The sequence below is a fragment of the Pavona decussata genome, unplaced genomic scaffold (genome assembly GCF_977016875.1).
Source record: "Pavona decussata unplaced genomic scaffold, jaPavDecu1.1 SCAFFOLD_300, whole genome shotgun sequence".
In the NCBI taxonomy this organism is placed as follows: domain Eukaryota; kingdom Metazoa; phylum Cnidaria; class Anthozoa; order Scleractinia; family Agariciidae; genus Pavona; species Pavona decussata.
This window is the reverse complement of record NW_028145697.1, coordinates 3,529,399-3,549,807: the sequence shown is the minus strand read 5'-3', so window position 1 is coordinate 3,549,807 and position 20,409 is coordinate 3,529,399. Positions and strand designations below refer to the sequence as shown.

The 20,409-nt window shown below is 37.4% G+C and overlaps 1 protein-coding gene across 1 annotated transcript; it reads right to left on the bottom strand.

Annotated features, from left to right (window-relative positions):
- Positions 1 to 8,787: 8,787 nt before the first annotated feature.
- LOC146454684 (rRNA methyltransferase 3, mitochondrial-like) lies at positions 8,788 to 18,505 on the bottom strand. Its single transcript, XM_085095152.1, has 4 exons — positions 18,301 to 18,505; positions 16,593 to 16,951; positions 12,208 to 12,411; positions 8,788 to 9,604 (listed from the first exon to the last, which is right to left on the bottom strand). The coding sequence occupies exons 1-4, from the start codon at positions 18,468 to 18,470 to the stop codon at positions 9,345 to 9,347; spliced, it is 993 nt and encodes a 330-aa protein (XP_084951278.1). The 5' UTR covers positions 18,471 to 18,505; the 3' UTR covers positions 8,788 to 9,344.
- Between the last annotated feature and the right edge of the window lie 1,904 nt (positions 18,506 to 20,409).

Below are 20,409 nucleotides of genomic sequence, written 5' to 3'. Positions count from 1 at the left end.
CATTTTCGCCTTTTTTTATACAGAGAATTTTGTAATTAATCGGGAACAAAACCTGTTTTCCAGGAATCATTTACTTTATTTTCACCATGTTATAAAAGAATTGGTTTATACTTTTAGCTGTGGGTATATCGAGTTATGGATGCACTTGGGAAGTTTGCGGAGCACTCAAGAAGCTAGAGTTGCCCTTGGCTTACGCTTACGCTTCTCTCGTGCTCTCCAAACTTCTCAAGTGTATCCATAACTCGATATACGCACGCTAACATAATGATATTGAGCAGGAAGTCTTAGAATTCTTTCTAGGCTTATCTAGGAGATACCCCTTACCCCGCTTATTTATAAAAGGTACTACCCATACCATGGCTAAAATTATATTTTACAGCTAAAAGAGAGCTTTTCTATAACAGAAATAACAATACTCAGTAAGAACAAAAGTAATTGTATGAAAAGAAAACTCAGCAAGGTTTTCTCTCATGAAATTGATAAACTTGGTCTCCAGACGTCTCTCCAGTTCCTCGTCAAGTCTAAGTAATCTGATTTTTTTCTTACGTGAATACATATATGTTATTCACAGGCCTAGGTTGGTCTGTATAGGTGGTTTGCAACCAATCCCTAGAAGTCCAAAAGACAACGGTATGGCAGCCATGCTGGATGACAGAACCTTTTTATTCTATCATCCAACATGGCCGCCATGCCATTGTCTTTTGGATCTCCAGGGATTGGTTGCAAACCACCTATTGAGAAAAACTGTGCCCTCTCTTCCTCTCTCTTGAGTACTCAAGTACTCAAGAGAGAAGGCACAGTTTTTCCCCAATATAGACCGACCTTGACCGGTGAATAACGCTTTTATTTTTTTTTCTGCAAGAACAAAAGGTTCTTGCAACCAATCACAGAATCAATCAATCAGACAATCTTTCAGCCTCCAGTATAGAGCGTTTTCATTCACGTTCCTACCGGCCATATTGGTTTACTGAAACAAAAGAAATCATTTGCATAAAAATAGAGTTCAATTCCCAGAGGTTTAGCTTGTGACACCAACATGGCCGCCATTTCTTTGTTTTGGGACACCAACATGGCCGCCGTGACGTCATGTGAAAACACTCTATACTGGTCGTCTGAATGGGTTATTCACTAAATAGTGCATCACAAGAAAATTACATAAGACTAATTTTGACTTATGACTAATGACTAATGAGTAATTTTCAAACCTACTTTCGGTCTTTATTTCACTCTATAAAGACTTAGGGATTTCATTTACCTTTATACTCAACACGCCTGGAACTAGCATAGAAAGTGTTTCTTTGCCTTGAGGCCGTTTTACGTTTCTTGGCCGCGCTAAAGCGAAAACCCCTTTCTAGCACGCCAAAGAAACATGGGAAGCTCTTGCAGTTGACCCTCTGTACTCAGTAAAAACTTATAGTAGTTGTGTATAATCAGAAGCCATAATCAGTGATGGAGACTGTAACGAGGTGCCATTTTGACTTGTGGGCTTGTCCCCATGTGTTGTACCAAAATATCTATTTTAAAAAAAAATTGCGCCATACGCGCTCGACGCGCAAGCGTGTAAATGGTGAGGATCGCGCGTGGAGAATTGAAATTTTTCCCATCAGTTCAAAATGGCGTTCAATATTTTTAAAATTTTGCCAATGAAGAGATCTCATCGGTGCCTACATTTAAGGACTAAGACTCTCACAACGAAAAGGTGACAACTGAAAGAAGACGCGAAAAGTTGGAATAAAAGCATAATGATCACATGACTCTCACAGTAAAGTCAAAAAGGCGCCAAAACGGTGGCACTGCGTGCGTCGCTATGGTTTAATGAATGAAAAAAGCTTACACTCTACGGACATGTACTCAGTGACTTAACTTTAGTGATTTTTTTCTCCGCTGCTTCCTGTCGCTTTCACCAGTATGATATGGTTCAAACAGTAGCCGAAAAATGTCTAAAGTTCAGTTATTTGTTGTTGGAGAAAAGCTAAACAGTTGTGGAAAGTTATGATGCTGCAAAGTTGTTACGCTTTCACTGTTTTCTTGCTCGTGTTGAACTGGAAAAACAGTTTTTGCTGCAAAGAAGAAGCAAAACAACGACCGGCTAGGTGGATGGACTTTCGAACCAAGAAAAAAATTACGCTAAGAAAATTATATCAGCTTTATACCTACTCACATTCGTAAAACCGCAGCCGGTTTCTTAGCTATAAGCAAAGCTTATTACTGATGCCGGGATAAAAAGAAAACAGCGGGGTATGCATTTGACTGTGACCGAAACCGAGTTGAAACATTTGGATTGGTTCTGGGTTTTAGTCAAGATATGTACTTCAAAATAAGGCAAAAAATCTCTACTGCCGTTTTAGCTTATGTTTTCACTCCCGCGGAAAACTTGTCGTTTGTCTGCTAGTAGTTTTGCGTTTTCACCTCTTCAGTTCGTAAATTCTGCCGGAGTCATTCTGTGAATTATTAGCTGATATTTTGGTCGCTCGAGCTTTGATCAGTGTTTTAACCCCCTTGCTTGTGGTAAGTATAAGCGCCCAGGAGCCTGTTTCTCGAACGTCCCTTAAACAGTCAGGGCCCGAAAACTACTTTATGAGCAGAATAATAATCTTTTATAAGTACTCCCTCAACATGGAACCAATTTTGGATGATTTTGAAATCTCGAGTTTCAAATATTTATTTTATGGAACAAGTTGGACAAATTTTCAGTAAAAAATACCACTAATCGACAAAAACGAACTGGAAAAAAATTTTATTGCCTGACTTTTCGAGAAACGAGCTCCAGGGCGCATCTTTTTTTCTGTCCCTTTTTAAAACATCAACGTTGTCGTTTGAATTTAACGTCTTTTTATGACAAGCGGTAGGCGGTTTAACCAGTCTTTCGAACCCTAAGCGCTGATTTAAGAGAGACCGCGGTGTGCGCTCAATCAAGGTAATTCAATGTTATGGAAAACGGCAAACAAATTGATTCTTAATTATATTTCAATTCGATTTTAAACGGAGGCAATATATAAACAATTACACCGTAATTTGCGACGGCATTTCAGCTCTTATGATGTTACCTGCAGGTAAAAACTGATGGATAAAGGTAAATTATTTCACATCAAATCCTTACTAAAAGCTGTTTATTTCAACACGGAGTTTCTTAAATTACAAATGAATTGTTTTCCGAGAAAGCTGTGTACAACTTGAACATCGATGCAGCATATAGTCAAAAAAATGTTTGAGAATAAAAGTAAAATGTGTGTACGAACTCTGGTGGTCCGAGTAAACGTAAGTTTTCCTGAATGATTCCAGGGAATGCTCTGCCTTTGCTTTAAGAGTAAGAGAATTCCATAATTGGTAACAAGATAAGAAAACTCTTTTTAAGTCAGTATTCAGTATTAGGTTTCTGGCTGGAGGGCCAAATTATGACTAGAATTGGTTGTAGGCAGTGCGGTCGCGAATCAGTCGATTCAGGGTAGATGTTTCGTTAATCTGGAGCCTCCTTATTTAGGATTTATGCATCATAACTGCATAACTCCAAGGGTGTCCCACTTCAGCATTTTTAAGATATCAGTTGATCTTGTTTCCAAAGTCACTATGAGTAATGATCCGAGCTGCTCGATTATGGAGTCTATCTAGTCTATCAGAGAGGCCTCCGACCCAAACCACAACACAGTGGTTAAATAAAGGAACAAAATAACGATTTATACATAATGAGTAAAGTTTCCATACGGACAAAAAGTCTAACCTGTTTTAAACCAACAAGGTCCTTAGCTAGCTCGTAAATGTGGATCGATCAGGACAGATTCTCGTCAATATAAATACCTAGAGATTAGTAGTCAGACGAATACAATTTTAGTAAAGAAACTGGAAGTGTGTTCTAGAAGTTTTTTTTTTATAAAACAAACCGTCTTTAACAAACAAAAGCAGCAATCAAGGTTTCCCTTAAAATAAATGTCCTTCTAGAAGTTTTCTTTTCATAAACCAAACCGTCTTTCACAAACAAAAGCAGCAATCAAGGTTCCGCTTAAAATACATGTCCCTAATTTAACACCGGTTTCTTTTGACTTTTATTTCAATTTTCTGTTTTAATGGCATGAGTGGTACGGACGAGATTATACTGCAACCTCTTTGTAATTCTAATGAAGGCTGATTTTAAGTGAAACATGGTGTATTAAAGAATTTACCACGGGTAAAACTGAGAGACAAACCTCAGTTTCTATAACCTCTTCAGGAAAAATTCTTCAGGACACACCGCAGGTCCTGGTTACGATTTTTTTTAAGAAACGTGTTTGCGTCGTCAGCAAGTACAGATTCCAACGTTCTGAAGGCGTTTTCCAGTATTTTGTCCCGTTCGCTTATGACATAAATTAACTTAAATAAAATGCAAATAAACGTTTACTTTGATGAACTGATTAATGCCGACACCGATTTCTTTTTTAAATGAATTTTAGTTTAATTTTTATGGCGACCTATTTGTAATTTCAGAGAAAATTGTTAATAAATAAAATGTTAAAACATGTCTTTTTTTTCGTGTGTAAAACTGCATGATAAACCTTCGTTTCAATGATCTCTTCAAAGAAAATAATCCAAGAGACACTACAGATCCTAGTTATAGATGTTTCAACGAAAGCGTTTGCGCCTTTTAAGGGGGCAATTAACCTAAATTTGAATGAAATTTAAAGAGGTTTTAAGAAGGGATGGAAGAAAAAAAATGATTTTTGGAACACCAACAGACAGTTGATACCCACGCAAGAGCACCCCGGGTTGTTAGTGGGCTAACTTGGTAGTCGTCTATTAATTATTAAATACAAATTCTAATTTAAAACTTCACTAAATCTTCAATATTTCTTATTTCTCTTAATTTAACCAATCCTTCTCAAAAAAACTACTCCTCCCAAATATATCCAAAAATCACCCAAAAATTCACAAAATACCCCACAACACAGATTCACGGGATAATGATAGGGTTTTTGGATGGCTTGAAACGTGAATGAGAAATTTCCATTAAAGCCATGTCAAGTGGCAGAAAAATGGCGTTTAGGTGAATTGCCTCCTTAATTTAATACAGATTTAAGAGGCGTTCTAAAGTGTTCTGTCCTTCTTGTTTATAGCTTGAACTAATTGACTTAAAATATAAAAACGTTCGCTTTGAAGTACTGATTAACGCCGCAGAAACTCGTTTTCAAACAGTAAGTAGACATCAAAGGCTTATTCACTGTATGCTGTTGATGACTATTACGAGTTTGCTTAATTGGCACTTCTTGAAGTAAAAGGCTTTAATCACCTGCAATTACAGAACCGGTAGCCGGATATAAACATTTAGAGAATTGATTAAAAATCTGAAGATTTCCGTATGACTGCCGGTCAAAGTAATTGAAATTATCCGCCCCCGGTGCGTTTGAACGCGACATTTCCTACGTCTACAAATAACGAAGGTACTTCTCAAGACGTTTCATCAATACTCGTGCTCTTATATAAAAGTAGCATTTCTCAAGCATCCTGCAAAGTCTTCAACCTGTTAAGCTGAATTCCAAAAACCAAGGCAGAGTATTTAAAGGGGAAAAATGAAACTCAGAGTCTATGTTTGTAGCGTTGTACTTGCTTTGTTTCTAGAGATTTTATGTACAAAGTTGGTGGAGTCCGCCGAGACTAGTCAAGAGTTCAACGGAAGATGTCGCCCTGGTGCAGCCCACTGTAACCTTCGCCTCTACTCCACAAATAAGGTATGACAAGATCATATAACTGATAATTTAGTTTGTACGAAGCTCTAAGAATTAAACCGAGTTGACAATGGCCACTGGATTAAAACTGTTGGTTTTTTTTTTAACCAAACCGACAAAGAGTACCCGGTAGGAAACCCATGTCTGAAACTTCAATCAAGCATTTAACTTACTCGAACGTATTCTACCTAATTTTTACTTCAAATGTTTAGCTGAGTATTCTTTTATGATATGAACGGAGTTTGCTACTAAATGGCTTGACTGTCTCTAAACAAGAATGTTTTAAGCTGCATCTTTTGTGATGTAACAAACGACACTAAATTAAGCCGTGAAAATAAACTATTTTTTCTTTTATCCTGGGGCCGGAATAGCTAAATCGGGACAACTTGGCATGAAGTCGGAAATAAAAATTCAAGGTATAAGGTTAAACACGATATTTTATTCTAAAGGTCCATTTATTATCCTAGCCACCTCTTTCCCGAATGTGTACGTACTTCTTCCTTCTCAGCCAATCAGAATCCATTGGAAACTAATCCTTCGATGCCATCCTTGATGTCCCTTCCTTTCACGACAGTATTCATGACAGCTGCCAATAATACCATGCAGACGAGTAAAGCCAACCATTTCTTAAAACGGTTAAAAGTGCCTTACGCTTATTGTTTTATTGTTGCTAGGTTTATTTTGCAAAGCCTAAATAGATGGGGCAATTTAAAATAATTTAACTTTTTTCCTAGTTCGTATTCAAGGACCAAGACTCAATGAGATCTAGAGCGCCAGAAAAACGGATCAGACGAAAACACAAGAAACCAAATGACCAATGGATGAGCCGTGTGTACTAGTGGGGTCCACAAATATCACTTCTTTTCAGTATTACATTGGAGCGCAAGTTTTCTTCGCATTGTGGAAATTATGTCGATTAAATTCTGGTCTGTATAGTTCCTTGAATAAAGAAACAGTGAAGGTCAAACGTTCATGTTGGTGTTTTTCCTATAAACGAGTTTTGGTAGTCTAAAATGTCAGCCGTCTCCTCAGGGGGAGGAGACGGCTGACATTTCAGACTAGAGTTTTGGCTGTTTGCTATACTTTCAAAGAAGTCCTCATAAAAAAGTTTGCCTCGCTCGCCAAACTCGCAAGGACGATTTGTGAAAAGTCTAGCTGTTTGCGTCCGGGTTTACTTTGACATTCTGCCTGTATAGGAATTAACTGGTTCGCCAGTAAAGACGTTTAGACGAATGGGATTTTACTTTTTCCACAACACAATAAATATGGACAGTCCCCAAACAATTTAACTATCCGAGTACATCATGTTCTCAAAAATAAATATAACCTTTGATTCAATCTCTGTTGTTTTTTCCTTTAAATTCTCACTTTCTTTCTAAAGCGCCTCCAACTTGCCTTCAACTGGTCTCTCATCCTCAAAATGTTCCTTGCCAAGCCAACCGTCAACCGATGTAATCAGCCCTGTTTAGGAATCTTCGCCCATATCTTGTGATGTTTCAGTTCTCGACATTTCCAGGATCGGAGTTCGTTTATACTTCTATTAAATGCACTAACTTTGTCGTAATGTAACGTCGGTCAGTACTGCAGCTAAACAGACATTGAACATAACACATCAGTCCCTCATATACAGTGGAACCTCGATTCAACGAACCTCTGTATATAAACGGACGATATTCTCCAGCCCGGCTTTTTAAAATGTATAGAACAGAACCTCTATATAACGAAGTCCTCGGTATGACGAACAATATTCTTCAGGCCGGCCAAAGTTACAGTTCCTTTTTTCTTCCTCTCGCATTTTTCGACTCAATACCCTAAAAGGTACCACCACACCTCTGACGGAAGTCATTTTAGATTTTAGCACCCTGAGAGGTACCAAAGAAATTTTAACCCCTAAAAGGTACAAAGATCACCCCCGTTACTTTTATGTGGGAGTCCTCCCCATCCCCCGGGCTATATACAGTGTACTGTAGCTTCATACAGACATTTAATCCACAAATGTTCAATATTTAATCGTTCAGATCCGGAAATCCTGGGTGGTGCAACATAATACCGGAACGAAACAACTGATTAACTATACCCCGATATAACGAACATTTTAGTTGTTTTTCCGGAGATTCGTTATAACGAGGTTTTCAATACAACGAACCACTTTGTTTTGTTTTGTTGTTTTTTTAGTTTCATAATTCTAGTTATGTAGATAGATAGTTAGTTGATAATGATAATTATGTAGTTGATGGAAATACCGTATAAATTAAGTTATCCTATCCTAATTTCCCTAGTTCCGTTGCACATCGTTAAATCGAGGTTCGACTGTAAAACAAGAAATCCAAAGGATAAAGATCTGACACGATTACGTAAAGATGGCCGCCGAATTGCCGTAACGCTCTCGCTTGATCAAGCTCTTAGCGAACACTGTTTCGGTTTCCACCTTTTCCCATCCACCGACAGTCGTAATTTCTTTGCTTGTTTTATGTGTAATTATTTCTTTATTTCTGGGTCTTAGTTCTATGTATTTGCCATGCTTGTAATTGCAAAGGGGATGTATAGAGATGTAGTGGTTTTCGTGTAACTCCCCTAACACAGACTACAAACTCTATTTCACCATTTTCTTCAATCTCCTTAGTAAAACTGTATGTCAGCGTTTTTCCTGCGAGAATGATTTGCATATAATAACGATTTCTGCTGCAACGCTTACAGACAGGAGTCGGCAAAGTATGGAGATCAAAATTAGTTGCATTTGTAATTTTGTAATTTGTCGCATTTGCAATTGCTTTGTAAAAATAATGTAAAATCCCTTGACTTGAAAAAAAATAAAATAAAAAAAAAAAAATAAAAAAAAGTATGGAGATCAAACCATTCTGAAAATCTCGTAATGTTAACTGAATAAAATTTAACACAGCTAGCGTTTAGTTAGGGTTAAATCTGCGAGATGCCTGTGGCATTTTGTGTTTGTTCCTGGTATGGTACTGTATCGTTACCTTTTTGGTGTTCTAACGCAGTGCTTTGATGTATTAACATGTAGGACTCAGATAATGCATAGCAATACAAGTAAAACACGCATAGATCACCTACATGACGTTCAAAGTTACCTTATTGTAGAAAATAAACGCGAATTTAAGTCGCTTTTATTTTTTTTAACGTTAAATTTCCTCGTCGTTAGTCTATTGCATGAGACTGCTAGTGATCTGAATTCCATATCTGGTTTCCTGCAATCTGACAACGCTGCTCTAGCAGATCGAAAATAACATCTTATGTTACGTAACAACATAATGACGAACCTTGGAGTTGTCCCCAGCCTGTGTCAGTCTTTATCCCAAAAAGAAACCATCTTGGAATGCCCAAAACGAAAACACCGAGACCGAGGTTCACAACTACCGTTCAAGCAAACATTTCACTTTCAAAGTGTTGACTTTTAAATAAAAATTAATGCAGTGAAAGCTATGGTTTTTTTGTTTTTGCACTCCTGGTAACACTAGTCAGTAGAGATGAATGTGAGTGCAGTCCCTCAAGTTTTTCAGTTCCTTGCTTGATCTTTTTATTTTGTTTTAGCTTCTTTTCCTTTTCTTATCTAACTTATCCAGGAGTTCGATGTGGACTGACTTAGAAGAGACTCAGCCATACAGTATATGTAAATCAATCGTTACATCTTGTTCACGATCCTTCTTGATGTGTTGTAGAGATCGCTTGCCTGTATGCCTCATATATAATTATTGCCCCCGCCATTGCTGCACTCAAACTATCCATTTTGCTTGCCATTGGTACATGAACAATTTGTCCATTGTTTTCGTAAGCTAAGTTCTTGACAGTTTCCCCCAGGCCTGTAGTCTCTCCACCAACTATGAGAACGCTGGGTCCTAGTGTCCATTCTATTTGATAGTGCTTTGATGATGGAATGTTTTGCTCTCCTGCAGCTGGAAACATAACGAAGTAATATTAGTATTGAACCACAAGAAGGTATTACAAGCGTACATGAGGCCAGGTAATTGAACACAACAAAGCCTACGTCAGGTACACGAGCCCGATGCAAGCATGACCACAGGTATAATACGCACACAAAGAAAAGGAAATCTCTCCTTATATTTCTTGTCCTAATGCTTGTGCTTGGGTTTTAGTATCAGATTAGTAATTAAACCGGGAATTAATGCTAACATAAGCACTACCATAATGCACAGGTGATCAAAATTCAAAGGCACTGAACCTGTGTACAGGATGTCACCTGTGACCGTACAAGTAAACAAACTTGTGCACGCTTATGCTTGCACTTATCTTGCATCATGCATGCAAAACAGACTCTATGTGGCAACTCTTTTAAGTTACTATACACTCGATTGAAACATTGTCATGTAATTACCGTAAAAGGTATAAGCCATGAACGATAAGACCCAACACCTTTCTATGAGCTTAACTGCATTCTTCTAGATAGAACAAAGGCACGCGCGGCTTTTAGGACTGAAAAAATTACCTACTTCTAGCGGACAAAGAGTCAAAACCGAGAAATACGCACATGCTAATTTGATCACCCCACAATAAGTCATTTCCTTGTTGTTTTGAACCTCATTATGAAACAGAGGCTAAGTTTTTATTATGAAAATTTGTTGTCATTCAAATGCAAACAAAACTAAATTTGAGAATGATGTGTTACTCAGTGAGTGACACAGGCGTACTCGGAAAAAAGGAAATCCGAGTCGGTTTCTATCAGAAGTCGAAAATAAGACCTTCTGATTACTAGTTCGGATGCTCTACCACTGAGCTACAGGAGACTCGTGGGAGCTAGGGCCATTAAACTAGGTTTATGGGACAAACATCCTGCATACTGCTAGGATTTGAATGCCAATGTGTGGCATATGCCGGCGCAGAGGAATAAAAGTAAAAAGGTTGACCCAGACAGTTCTACACGCTGTTGAAAGGTTCTTTAAAAGGAAAGGTTCTTTGGATGGTACAACTTTTGCTTGCAACTGCCCTATACAACTAACCGGCATAGGATGCTCTCGGTTGGTTAATGTTAAAAGTCGTATAGAAATCTCATCATTCATAACTGCCTACGCCTAGAATGATCATACCGCAGGATTTTACAGTGCAACGAACTCAACTGGGCCCACCAAAAAAACCGACACTTGGAAATTTAAAGAAATGCTCTCGTTTTTTATTTGTTTACAAACTACCAAAGCCAAACTCCTTTGTTGTAAACGTGACCTGTGATTGGCTGATCAATGTTGGGTGGCCCCAGTTGAGTTCGTTGCAATGTAAAACATGTTTCAAATTCCAACAAGAGTTTACATGTCATACACGACAAGTTGTAGGTTTAGTTTATTTATTACTAAATTTGTTGTCAGCATATGTCGCATACAGCAAAGTTCTCTGCATACTGTCTACAGTGTAAATAAGCATGTAAGCAACTACAATGCGTTGCGAAGCTCTCAGTCCTAATCCTAAGGATAGGGCTACAAATAATTTGGAATCCTTTCTTGAAAAGGACTTGAGTCCAACTAAATCACTATGATTGTCAAACAAAACATTATTCTCAAGATGCATGTAGATTTTTATTTAGTTGCAGATGTCATTCTTAAACTGGTTTTTTAAACAGTTACAACTGATCCGCACACAATAGAGTCCGGAGTAAAGTAAAGTGAAAAAAACATTCTACATTATGCCCCCAAACATCAGTGATAACTAACTATAATAGGACACAGTTTTCAGCGTTTTCCACAGAGGAGCGTTGATTGCTGTCAACTGAGTCGTGCTCAAAAGTGATCTTCAAACTGTTATTTTAATCACACACTCTTTTTTACAAGAACCTTTTACATAAGAACCTTGACGCTGAGATTGATTAAGAACATACTTAGAACATTACCCAGGCTGAGACTCAATTAAGAACAGTTTTATCTTGGATCAAATGTTTTCAAAATGAACAGTATAAAATACGGATAAAACAATACATGTAAAAGTTCAATCCATACATCTTGTACCCAGGACTAGAGTTCATGCAAGCCGCACAACAGAGCCTGTCACAAGCAACTTGACATCACATTGTGGTACATAACTATTGCTCTTTGATTGGTGTCTTGGTCAATTGTCCGCATAGATTTATTGAAATGCTATGACAGGTAACTTAAGAACATCTTGAGAACTTTTTCAGGTTCGAATTGCCAAAAAAAAAAAAAATGAGAAGAACGTACAGCCTCAGCTCAAAAATTACACGTTCTTTAAAATTCCTCCTTATTAGTATCCTCCTTATTATCAGCTGATAAAACACTCCTCATTAGTTCGCGGTGTTTTTTTCGTATGCTAATTTCCAACGTTCGAAAAAGCATAATTGTTATGAACTCTATTGACACTCGTTTTTCCATGAATGTTTTTTAAGCCGTTCAAAAAAGTCGCAGCACGTGTTTTATCGGGTCTAAAACCACTTGGCTGCGCCTCGCGGTTTTAAATCCGATAAAAGACTCCTGCTTATTTTTTAACATTACAAAAAAGACTGTAATACCTTTTAAGAAGTTAACAAATTTCCACATACCAGAGGTGTTGCTGTCTGCAAGAAATATCCTTTTGTTGGCAATAAGCTTCTTAATTTCTTCCCAACTCAAATTGTAGTAAATTGGAACATGAAAGTGTCCACCAGCAGCACAACGCAAGACTTTAGGATCCCACACATCTACACAGCCAGTGGAGGTTATAAATGATTCACACCCTGCTGCTGCACATACACGCACTAATGTACCTTTAGTAATAAAATACATGAGATGAGTAGTATCACGCTTACTTCAATAACCATTAATAAAAGGCAATGGTTATGAAGCCTGACAAATTTCTTTGTCATAAGTTTTTTTTAGAATTTGTGGCCTTGACCGTGCACAGACAACAAAAGATTTTGAAATGTGTTGAAGCAACTGACCAATAGAAACGTTCGTGTTAAGATATTTAACTTTAGTGTTAAAACGTTAAAACAAAGGATTAAGCATGGCTGCGACTCTTCCAATATAAATTGCAGCACCATTGTTTTCATGGCTAGGTTTGATAACCAGTCCCTCAATTAACTATGAATAAACGACCCTCTGAAAACAACACCCAAATCTCAAACGGACTCTCTAAATAGAAGATTAAAACCTCTGAATGTTGAACTTAGAAACATCCACACAAGACAAAAGATACACTTTGTGGCCGGCAATACATATTTAAAAAAATAACTAAGCAAATAAATGAATAGCTACAAAAATAAATAAATAAATAAATAAATAAATAAATAGAACACCAGCTAAATAAATATTAAATAAATCAGTAATTAGTTCAAACATCTCCCCAATCTCTCCATAACCTATTACGTAATACCTCAAATAAATAAACTGAAAAGGAAAGGTGTTATTAGCTGTGGGGATGGAAGGGGGGGGGGGGGGGGGGCATTTATGTGGAACACACCCGGGGAAATATAATGTAAAGTGGCAGTGTGTGGAACAAAGAAAGGCAATGAAGGTTAAGCCCCTGGCCCCAAAATTATAAAAACATACAATCATAAGACCGGCACATTATTAACATCTATACCATACAAGACCTGCATATATATCCTGACTGTAAGCACATCCTTTAGTGGCTGTACAAAACAGTACCTACAGGTATACTGTGGCTTACTATGGCAAAGTACAGCACATTCTCCAAAGCAGTTACAGGTCAGTGGTTGTACATGTATTCTTGCCTTCTGTTATTCCTGGTCTATTCTATTCCTATGCCTAGTATCTAGATCTGTTTCCTACCCACAGTTATGGTGTAACAGCTCTTAACAAGAAATGCACAATTAAAGGTAAGGTTAAATTGTCTACGATTAAGCAGTTGGCCAGGGGACCAACCAGATTTTGCACGTTGTTAATAACAGAGCCCTGTGCACTAACAGCTGACCAACAGTGTACACAAGGCAGCAGTGATCATGGCAGTTATGTCCTCATGCAACCATTCAATTAATCAATGCTAAAGAGAGCAAGAAGGACTTGCTACAGAGACTGTCTTGTTTTGTACAAGAATGCAAATGCTCCTTGAGTGATAAATAATTCAAACAGATGATCACGCTAAGGGGGCGAGATAGATTCATCTACAGTAAGTGCTATCAGATGGTTTAGATCCCTCAACCCATTTTCGGTGCTCTGCTTTTGGAGAATAAGACAGGTAGGCAATATGCTAATAATTAACATTCACTGAAATTATTTCAGTATCTTGGGGAAAAAGCTCCATTCCTTAGTAGTTGAATTACTTATGCTAAAATATAAGCTTTGCCGGACTGGTGGAGTAGAAACGCTTCTATATTTTTTCAGGCAAAAGAACAATTTAATCAGTTCATCTAAACAGCATTTAAAAGCTGGATGCGAAGCTTCGAACAGTGTTTCATGGTATGTATCGATTTAATGAATATTGACCAAGAATGCATGATGTGTGACTCAATTTACTGAAGCCTGTAGCAAATAATATTTAATCTATGATGTCTATTTAGCATGAAAAATTCTATGCCACAGGGACTTTACTTGCACTGGCTGTAATGGCAGCAACACTGGTGAGACCAGTCCATGTGCAACTGTACTCAGACAATTAAACTCATACACTATAAAACATTATGAAAGGTGTTTGTCACTGTGGTTTTAAATAATAGCTCGGTTGAATAGCTCACGATTGAGTCACATAGATGTGGATTGCAACGTTTCAACCGCTATACTGCTGATTTTCATCAGGTGATGGTGTCGACTGATTGCGACTGCGTAACAGTATACTTAGCACCTTGGTTTGTATTGATTGGTGCGTTTTGATCCTCTCTTAGGGTGTTGTTGATTGAAGGAGTTCAATCCTCGTTGTTTTGACTAGAAATTGTTCCCTCGGCAGTTCGCCTTGGACCAACTTGAAAAACCTTGAAACATCTTGAAAATTCAGTAATTTGTTGTACTACATGTTTCTCAGATTGCTTTACTGTAAAATTACTCTGCTAATAACTAATTATCAACTTAAACTGAAGGACGCAATGCACTTCAAGTAGAAAAAGCCTATGCTTGATAAACAAGTTAAACCACAGGTAGCCCAAGCTGTGAGCGATGATCATCTGCTTGCATAATACTTTGTTGATTTGAGGCCATTTTTAAGTGAGTTATCACTTCCCAGGTTTGCTATTCAATAGCGGTAAGTGAGTAATCACTTCCTAGCAAACTTAGGAAGTGATTACTTACTTAAATGGCCTCAAATCAACAAAAAAGCAGACAATAAGCAATACATCGTAGAAATAAGTTGTGTCATTATATTAAGCAATTTCCAGTATTTCTCCCCGCTAAATCTGATCGTAAATATTCCCACACAAAATCTTATATCTTACACTGTGACCGCTATTATGCAAGATAATCATCACTCACAGCTTGAGCTTGGGCTGCCTGTGGTTATATATAAACATGGTAATCTGTTGTTGTCTGTACACTGTATGTATCCTTAATGTTAATTAATGTTAGTCAATTAGTAATAAATACATAATTTTTATTATCCCTTTAGCCCCCAAGAGTGCCAATTGGCACATAATTTCATAACTCTTTCAATATTTGACAGATTTCTATAAATTTTTGACACGGAGATGATCTTGTGAAGATCTACTCATTAAAAGGATAAAAACTTAACCCCCTCCCATATGTGATATGTTGACCACCCCCATAACTTTTCAACTTTTTTCCCCTAGGCGTTGTGGGTCTTAAGACAGCTCTCATATTAATGAACATGTTGAGAACTGCAAAATGAGCTATAGTTTGGAGGTATACCTAATATACACAAGGATTGGGACGTTTTTGAACTTTAAAATTTTTACGTTTTAAGGTCATTTATCTCAAAGCCATAACTTTTCTCGTCCATAATTATATCAGTTATGAACTACACTCATGAGTAGCTTTAAAATGGTATATCATACATGCACATTGAGTCTGTAGTCTTGAATCTGGAGAAAAAGTCGTTTTGCCTTGGGGGTTAAAGGGTTATTGAACATTATAATATTGTCATTTAAGTACTTAATGTCAATCAACCTATCACTCCCTGAGATATACATGTATAAGCACAGTTTTAGTGCACTCATTGCAACTGACAATAGTATTTGAACGTTCCAAAAAACATTTTGCAAATTAATTAAAAAACATCACTTCCTATTCACTTTTTGTAAGAACAAGAAATCAGCAAAACAGTAATTAAAATCAGACAGTGCATCTGGTGAAGATTTGAAACATAGCATGCGGTGCCTTTATTAACCTTCTCCAAAATCCTCCTTTTAAATATGTTATATGTTGAAACAGTTCCTCAATAATGTTCAACGTCTCCTGTTTAACTGTTCCCACTAACATTAGTAATCTCTTCAATAAAGCTAATGAAAAGCATAATCATGAGACCAGGTTCTCTTCCTCCGACAATTTTTATATTAACCCATCGAGACTGAATCAAAACCAAGGTTCTGTTGCTAGGTTCCGTGCTAAGCTTTGGAATTCCATTTGCGATGAACTTCGTCAACTCCCCAAGAGGGCTTTCAAAAAACATATCAACGACATGTTATTCTGGTTACTAGAGGCCGAGGACGATTATGATGGATCGCCCATACTGCTTCAAAAAATTGCGAACTATCGGACAGACACACAGTTTAATTTATAACGTCGATACTGAAAATCTTATTTAGTTTACAATGTAGTTTCAAGAAAAAATTAGTTAAGTTTTACAATTTACTTGTTAAAAGTGGCTGATTTTGTAAATGTTATTTATTTACGTTTGTATATGTTATTTGTTTACGTTATTACTGACTGCTGTTCCCCTTTCTCCACCTGCCTTGACTAGTACCTGCTATTTGTGGGTGGAAATGTTTTGCTATGTAAATAACTGTTGTAAACTGTCTTAAAACAACAAAAATGACCATACCTATGTTTGTTGGATCTTTCAAGCCATCACATAGCACTGTCAAAGGATTAACTGCTGATGTATAGTTGCTGTGGTTTAATGTCCCTCCTTCTCCTTGCTTCGGCCGCTTAAACATTCCTACCATACCAGGAGGTGTGGTAGCATTTGAAAGGCCTTCCATTGTGCTTTTGCTCACTTCAGCCAGACAGTTTTTTGGCAATTTGAAAGTATTAAGGTGATCCAGTAGTCTAGAATCAGTGTAAAATATGGCTACTGGCTTTGCTTTAGCCACCAAAGCCTCAGTGATAAGACGCCATCCTTCAAGGATGATACGATGATGTCTTTCTCTGTGTTTCTTGTTATTAAGAGATGCTGCCATTCTGTGTGGAGATGGCAGATAACAAATTACCTTTGGTTGTCCTGAAAGTAGAATCCGAACACCAGAGAAAAAGACTGTTCAAGAAAGTTAAAAACAGCAGCAGTCCAAATTACTGTACAATTTAGTACTTTATCCAGACGAAATGGGTATTGCCATATTTTCTTGAATTTTTCTTTTATTTTTTATCCAATGATGCTCTTGAACCATTACCCCTATGAAACTCTCCCAAAAGAAATAACAGCATTCTGTATTATGTTTACAGAGTGGGGGGAAGTAATTGAATTTTTTGGATACAAAAAAATAATAATATGAAGTCAACCAACTTATTCTCTCTCCATCGTATAGGCCTTTTCAGAAACTCATGGAAAATAGAGAAAATGAAAGAAAAAAAACATGAGGTGGAGGATTTTCTCACCTCAAATTTTGTCCATTTAAGTATTCCAAGAGAAAAACAGAGATGCAAACTTACTCACAGCTGTCAGTTTTAGATGACACTTGTATGTGACCTGAACACACATTCAAATATATACCTGCTACTGTTTCAGGCGAGTTTGCATGGCATTAAAACTCGATAAAAAATTAGGCATCAATATTCCCTTGAAAACGGTCAAAAGTTACAATAAAGTCTGAAAAAGCTTACCCGGTGTGTTTTGCTGTGTTTTCAAGGGACACGGCTATTCCGCAGCAAAAATGGCACCCAATTTGAATTCAACTTTGTTGTCAACAAAGGGTGGTGTCTCAATAAATGAACTTCTCCGAAAATGAGTAGCTCAGGTAGGACTGCATATCATCTTTCTTGGCATATGGTGAGGTAGGTTGAGGGATAAACTGCTCAAAATTTGCTCAAGCATTTGGAAGCTCTGAGAAGCCATGAAAGCACAGCAAAACACACCAGATAAGCTTTTTCAGACTTTATCATAATTTTTGTGGGCTTGAATTTTAACACCATACAAACTCTTATATTATGCTTTGGCTGCCTGTGTTTTAAACAAGTTATGTATGTGTGAATGAAAATAATCAATCAATAAAAATAACATGAAAAATGCTGTTCGTTCTTGTTATCGTATAAACAAACGCCTCCAAAATTAATCCCCTAAAAAATAAATGCATGTCACAGTTCCACAATATATCTGATGACCATTTCACTAGTAAAGTTCATGCAGAAAATAAATAACACTGATATTTTTAATCTCCAGTGTCCCTGCAAATTAAACAAATCAAACAACAATAACTTTAAAAGTAAAGAAAAGTATGCAATTTCAAAAGAGTTAAAAAGGTAGCTAACTAAAATAGACAGATATTTTAAAGAAGCACTGAAACACCCACAAAATGGTTTTCACCCAGCCGTACCTGAGCCTCGGGGTGCCACTTTCAAGCACATTGTTCGTGTTTGTTTCATCTACATACTTTCCATGTTTTTCAGTCCTTGTTGATTTGTTCGCTTGAACTGTCATCGAAGAAAACTTCGCCGCTATTCTGGCTTGTTTCACGAGATCTAACCTATGAATAATCGTATTCATACTTACAAGAAAGTAACAAACCTGCAAAAGAAAAATTTTGCTAGGCGTTCGTCGATGGTTGGTAGAGACTGGAGACATTCTCGTCCCCAGAGCCCTTCGAATCAGCGGTCAAACGTAAAAAAAAAAAAAAAGAGAGAAAGTTATGCTAAGTCATTCCATGATTTAGACCAGTAAACTTACAGTCGACTCGCATAAAACATCAATTTGAGCTCTCAAAGCAAAATTGACGGCCTCGTGATTTTCAAATCAGTCATTTGTGATAATCACGAAGGAGGACTGAAAACGATAATGAGAAATAAGGCTTATCGATTATCTGATACTTTGCTTGGCCTGAATTGACTTTCATTAGAATAATGGCAAGCCCAGAGATGAAAAAATCAACTTAGTTTCTTCGCTGTACCGCGGGAAATTTGAAAACTGTTAGAAATTACTGATGCATAAGGCTCATTCATATTACAAAATAAGATTCTCCTCCAACAAAATTCAGTGCTGTCTAGAACACAGACGATTAGAATTACTGTTGTCCCCGTGCTTATTAGTGGTGGATAGCACAATCCGCTCAGGAATTCAGCATTGCCAGTGATACGAGTCTCTTTTTTTTTTTCTAACATTGTTTTTACAAAGTCGAGATTTTATTAATATTTTTCATTACTTTATTTAGTTATCAATTTTTGTTTTGGTGCCGTAACGTAAATATCCGTGGTGCCCCGTTGAGTGAGGATATTTTTTTATCAGCAAAGTCATTTTTGCACGTCGTGTTAGGCTTTTTTCTTCTTTTTATTACAAGGTATAGCTTACCATCATGACATTTTGGTACTCGAATACCAGACCACTTTGACCGATTAACAACAATTACTTTGACAACCGGGGGGCCGTAGCTCCCCCGCCTCGTTCACTTGTGCCATTCTATCTTTGTTGACCAATCCAACAATGTTGGATATTTTTGTTGGATGAAACAAATTTTGGGGCGTAAAACATTTCCCATTTCTTCTGAGCGCGCGGAAAGCAGAGACGATTCTTCTTTCTGCTCAAATGGAAAACGTCTGCGCGCAAGTTTCATCCACAGGACTGTCAACAGTGTGGGCGTTTTTTTTATATACCCAGTTTTTTCAGATTTTAGAAATGGCTAGCCTGACAAAAATTTCTGGCGTTAAGCCTATTGCCGTAGCAAGACCGCGCGTGAGGTTTAGTCAGGAAATTTAATAAACGCAAATTTTTATTAAACCTTTCTTCGTTTTTCTCTACTCGACCTCGGTGACAAAAAAATCCTTAATTCAAGCTCGGGTCACTACATGAGGAACACCCATAGTGAATTAACTTTTACAATCAGAAAAAGAAGAAATATACAAGTAAAGGTCCGTTTAAACGGTGTCAACATTTGACCAACATTCGTTCAACAAAAGTTGAACGAATGTTGGGCAAATGGTGAATGAACGGAGTGTTCAAACGGTTCCAACGCAGTCCAACATTTTCAAGAACAACCGAGGACGAGTACCATCCATTCGGGTAGTTTCGCTGGATGGACATGTCCCGTGATCAACTTAAACTAATCGGAATAGGAGAACATTTAGCCAGTAGTCAACTACAATAGTCCATAGTACAATCAGTGTCAAGTTGTTCGTCAAAGTCTTGTAGCTACCGTCAAATGAGAAGCGATCAAGCGTCGAACATTGCTGCCTGGGCCGGGCTCTAAAAGTGGTGTTGTTGATGGGACCAGTAACTGTGGGCAACATTCAAGGCCACTGAGTTACTTTGCGTATGATAAGGACTTGTAATGTAATGTGATGAAAGTTCCATTCCTTACTGAAAGGCAGCGTCGTCACATTGAACGGGGCCACAGGTATACCATGTCTTGAAAACCATGACTTTAAGGGTAATAATGGTGATGCAGCCACTTTTGTTGTTACTCAAATCTTGCACTCTAAAATAACCATACTAG

What these genes read in the sequence shown, in the direction of transcription:
- LOC146454684 (XM_085095152.1), bottom strand. Translation starts at nt 18,470, where the DNA reads ATGAATACGATTATTCATAGGTTAGATCTCGTGAAACAAGCCAGAATA. An exon ending in AGTGGCACCCCGAGGCTCAG is followed by an intron (nt 16,952 to 18,300) that starts GTACGGCTGGGT and finishes ATCTCCACACAG; the next exon opens with AATGGCAGCATCTCTTAATA. An exon ending in TGCAGACAGCAACACCTCTG is followed by an intron (nt 9,605 to 12,207) that starts GTATGTGGAAAT and finishes TTATGTTTCCAG; the next exon opens with CTGCAGGAGAGCAAAACATT.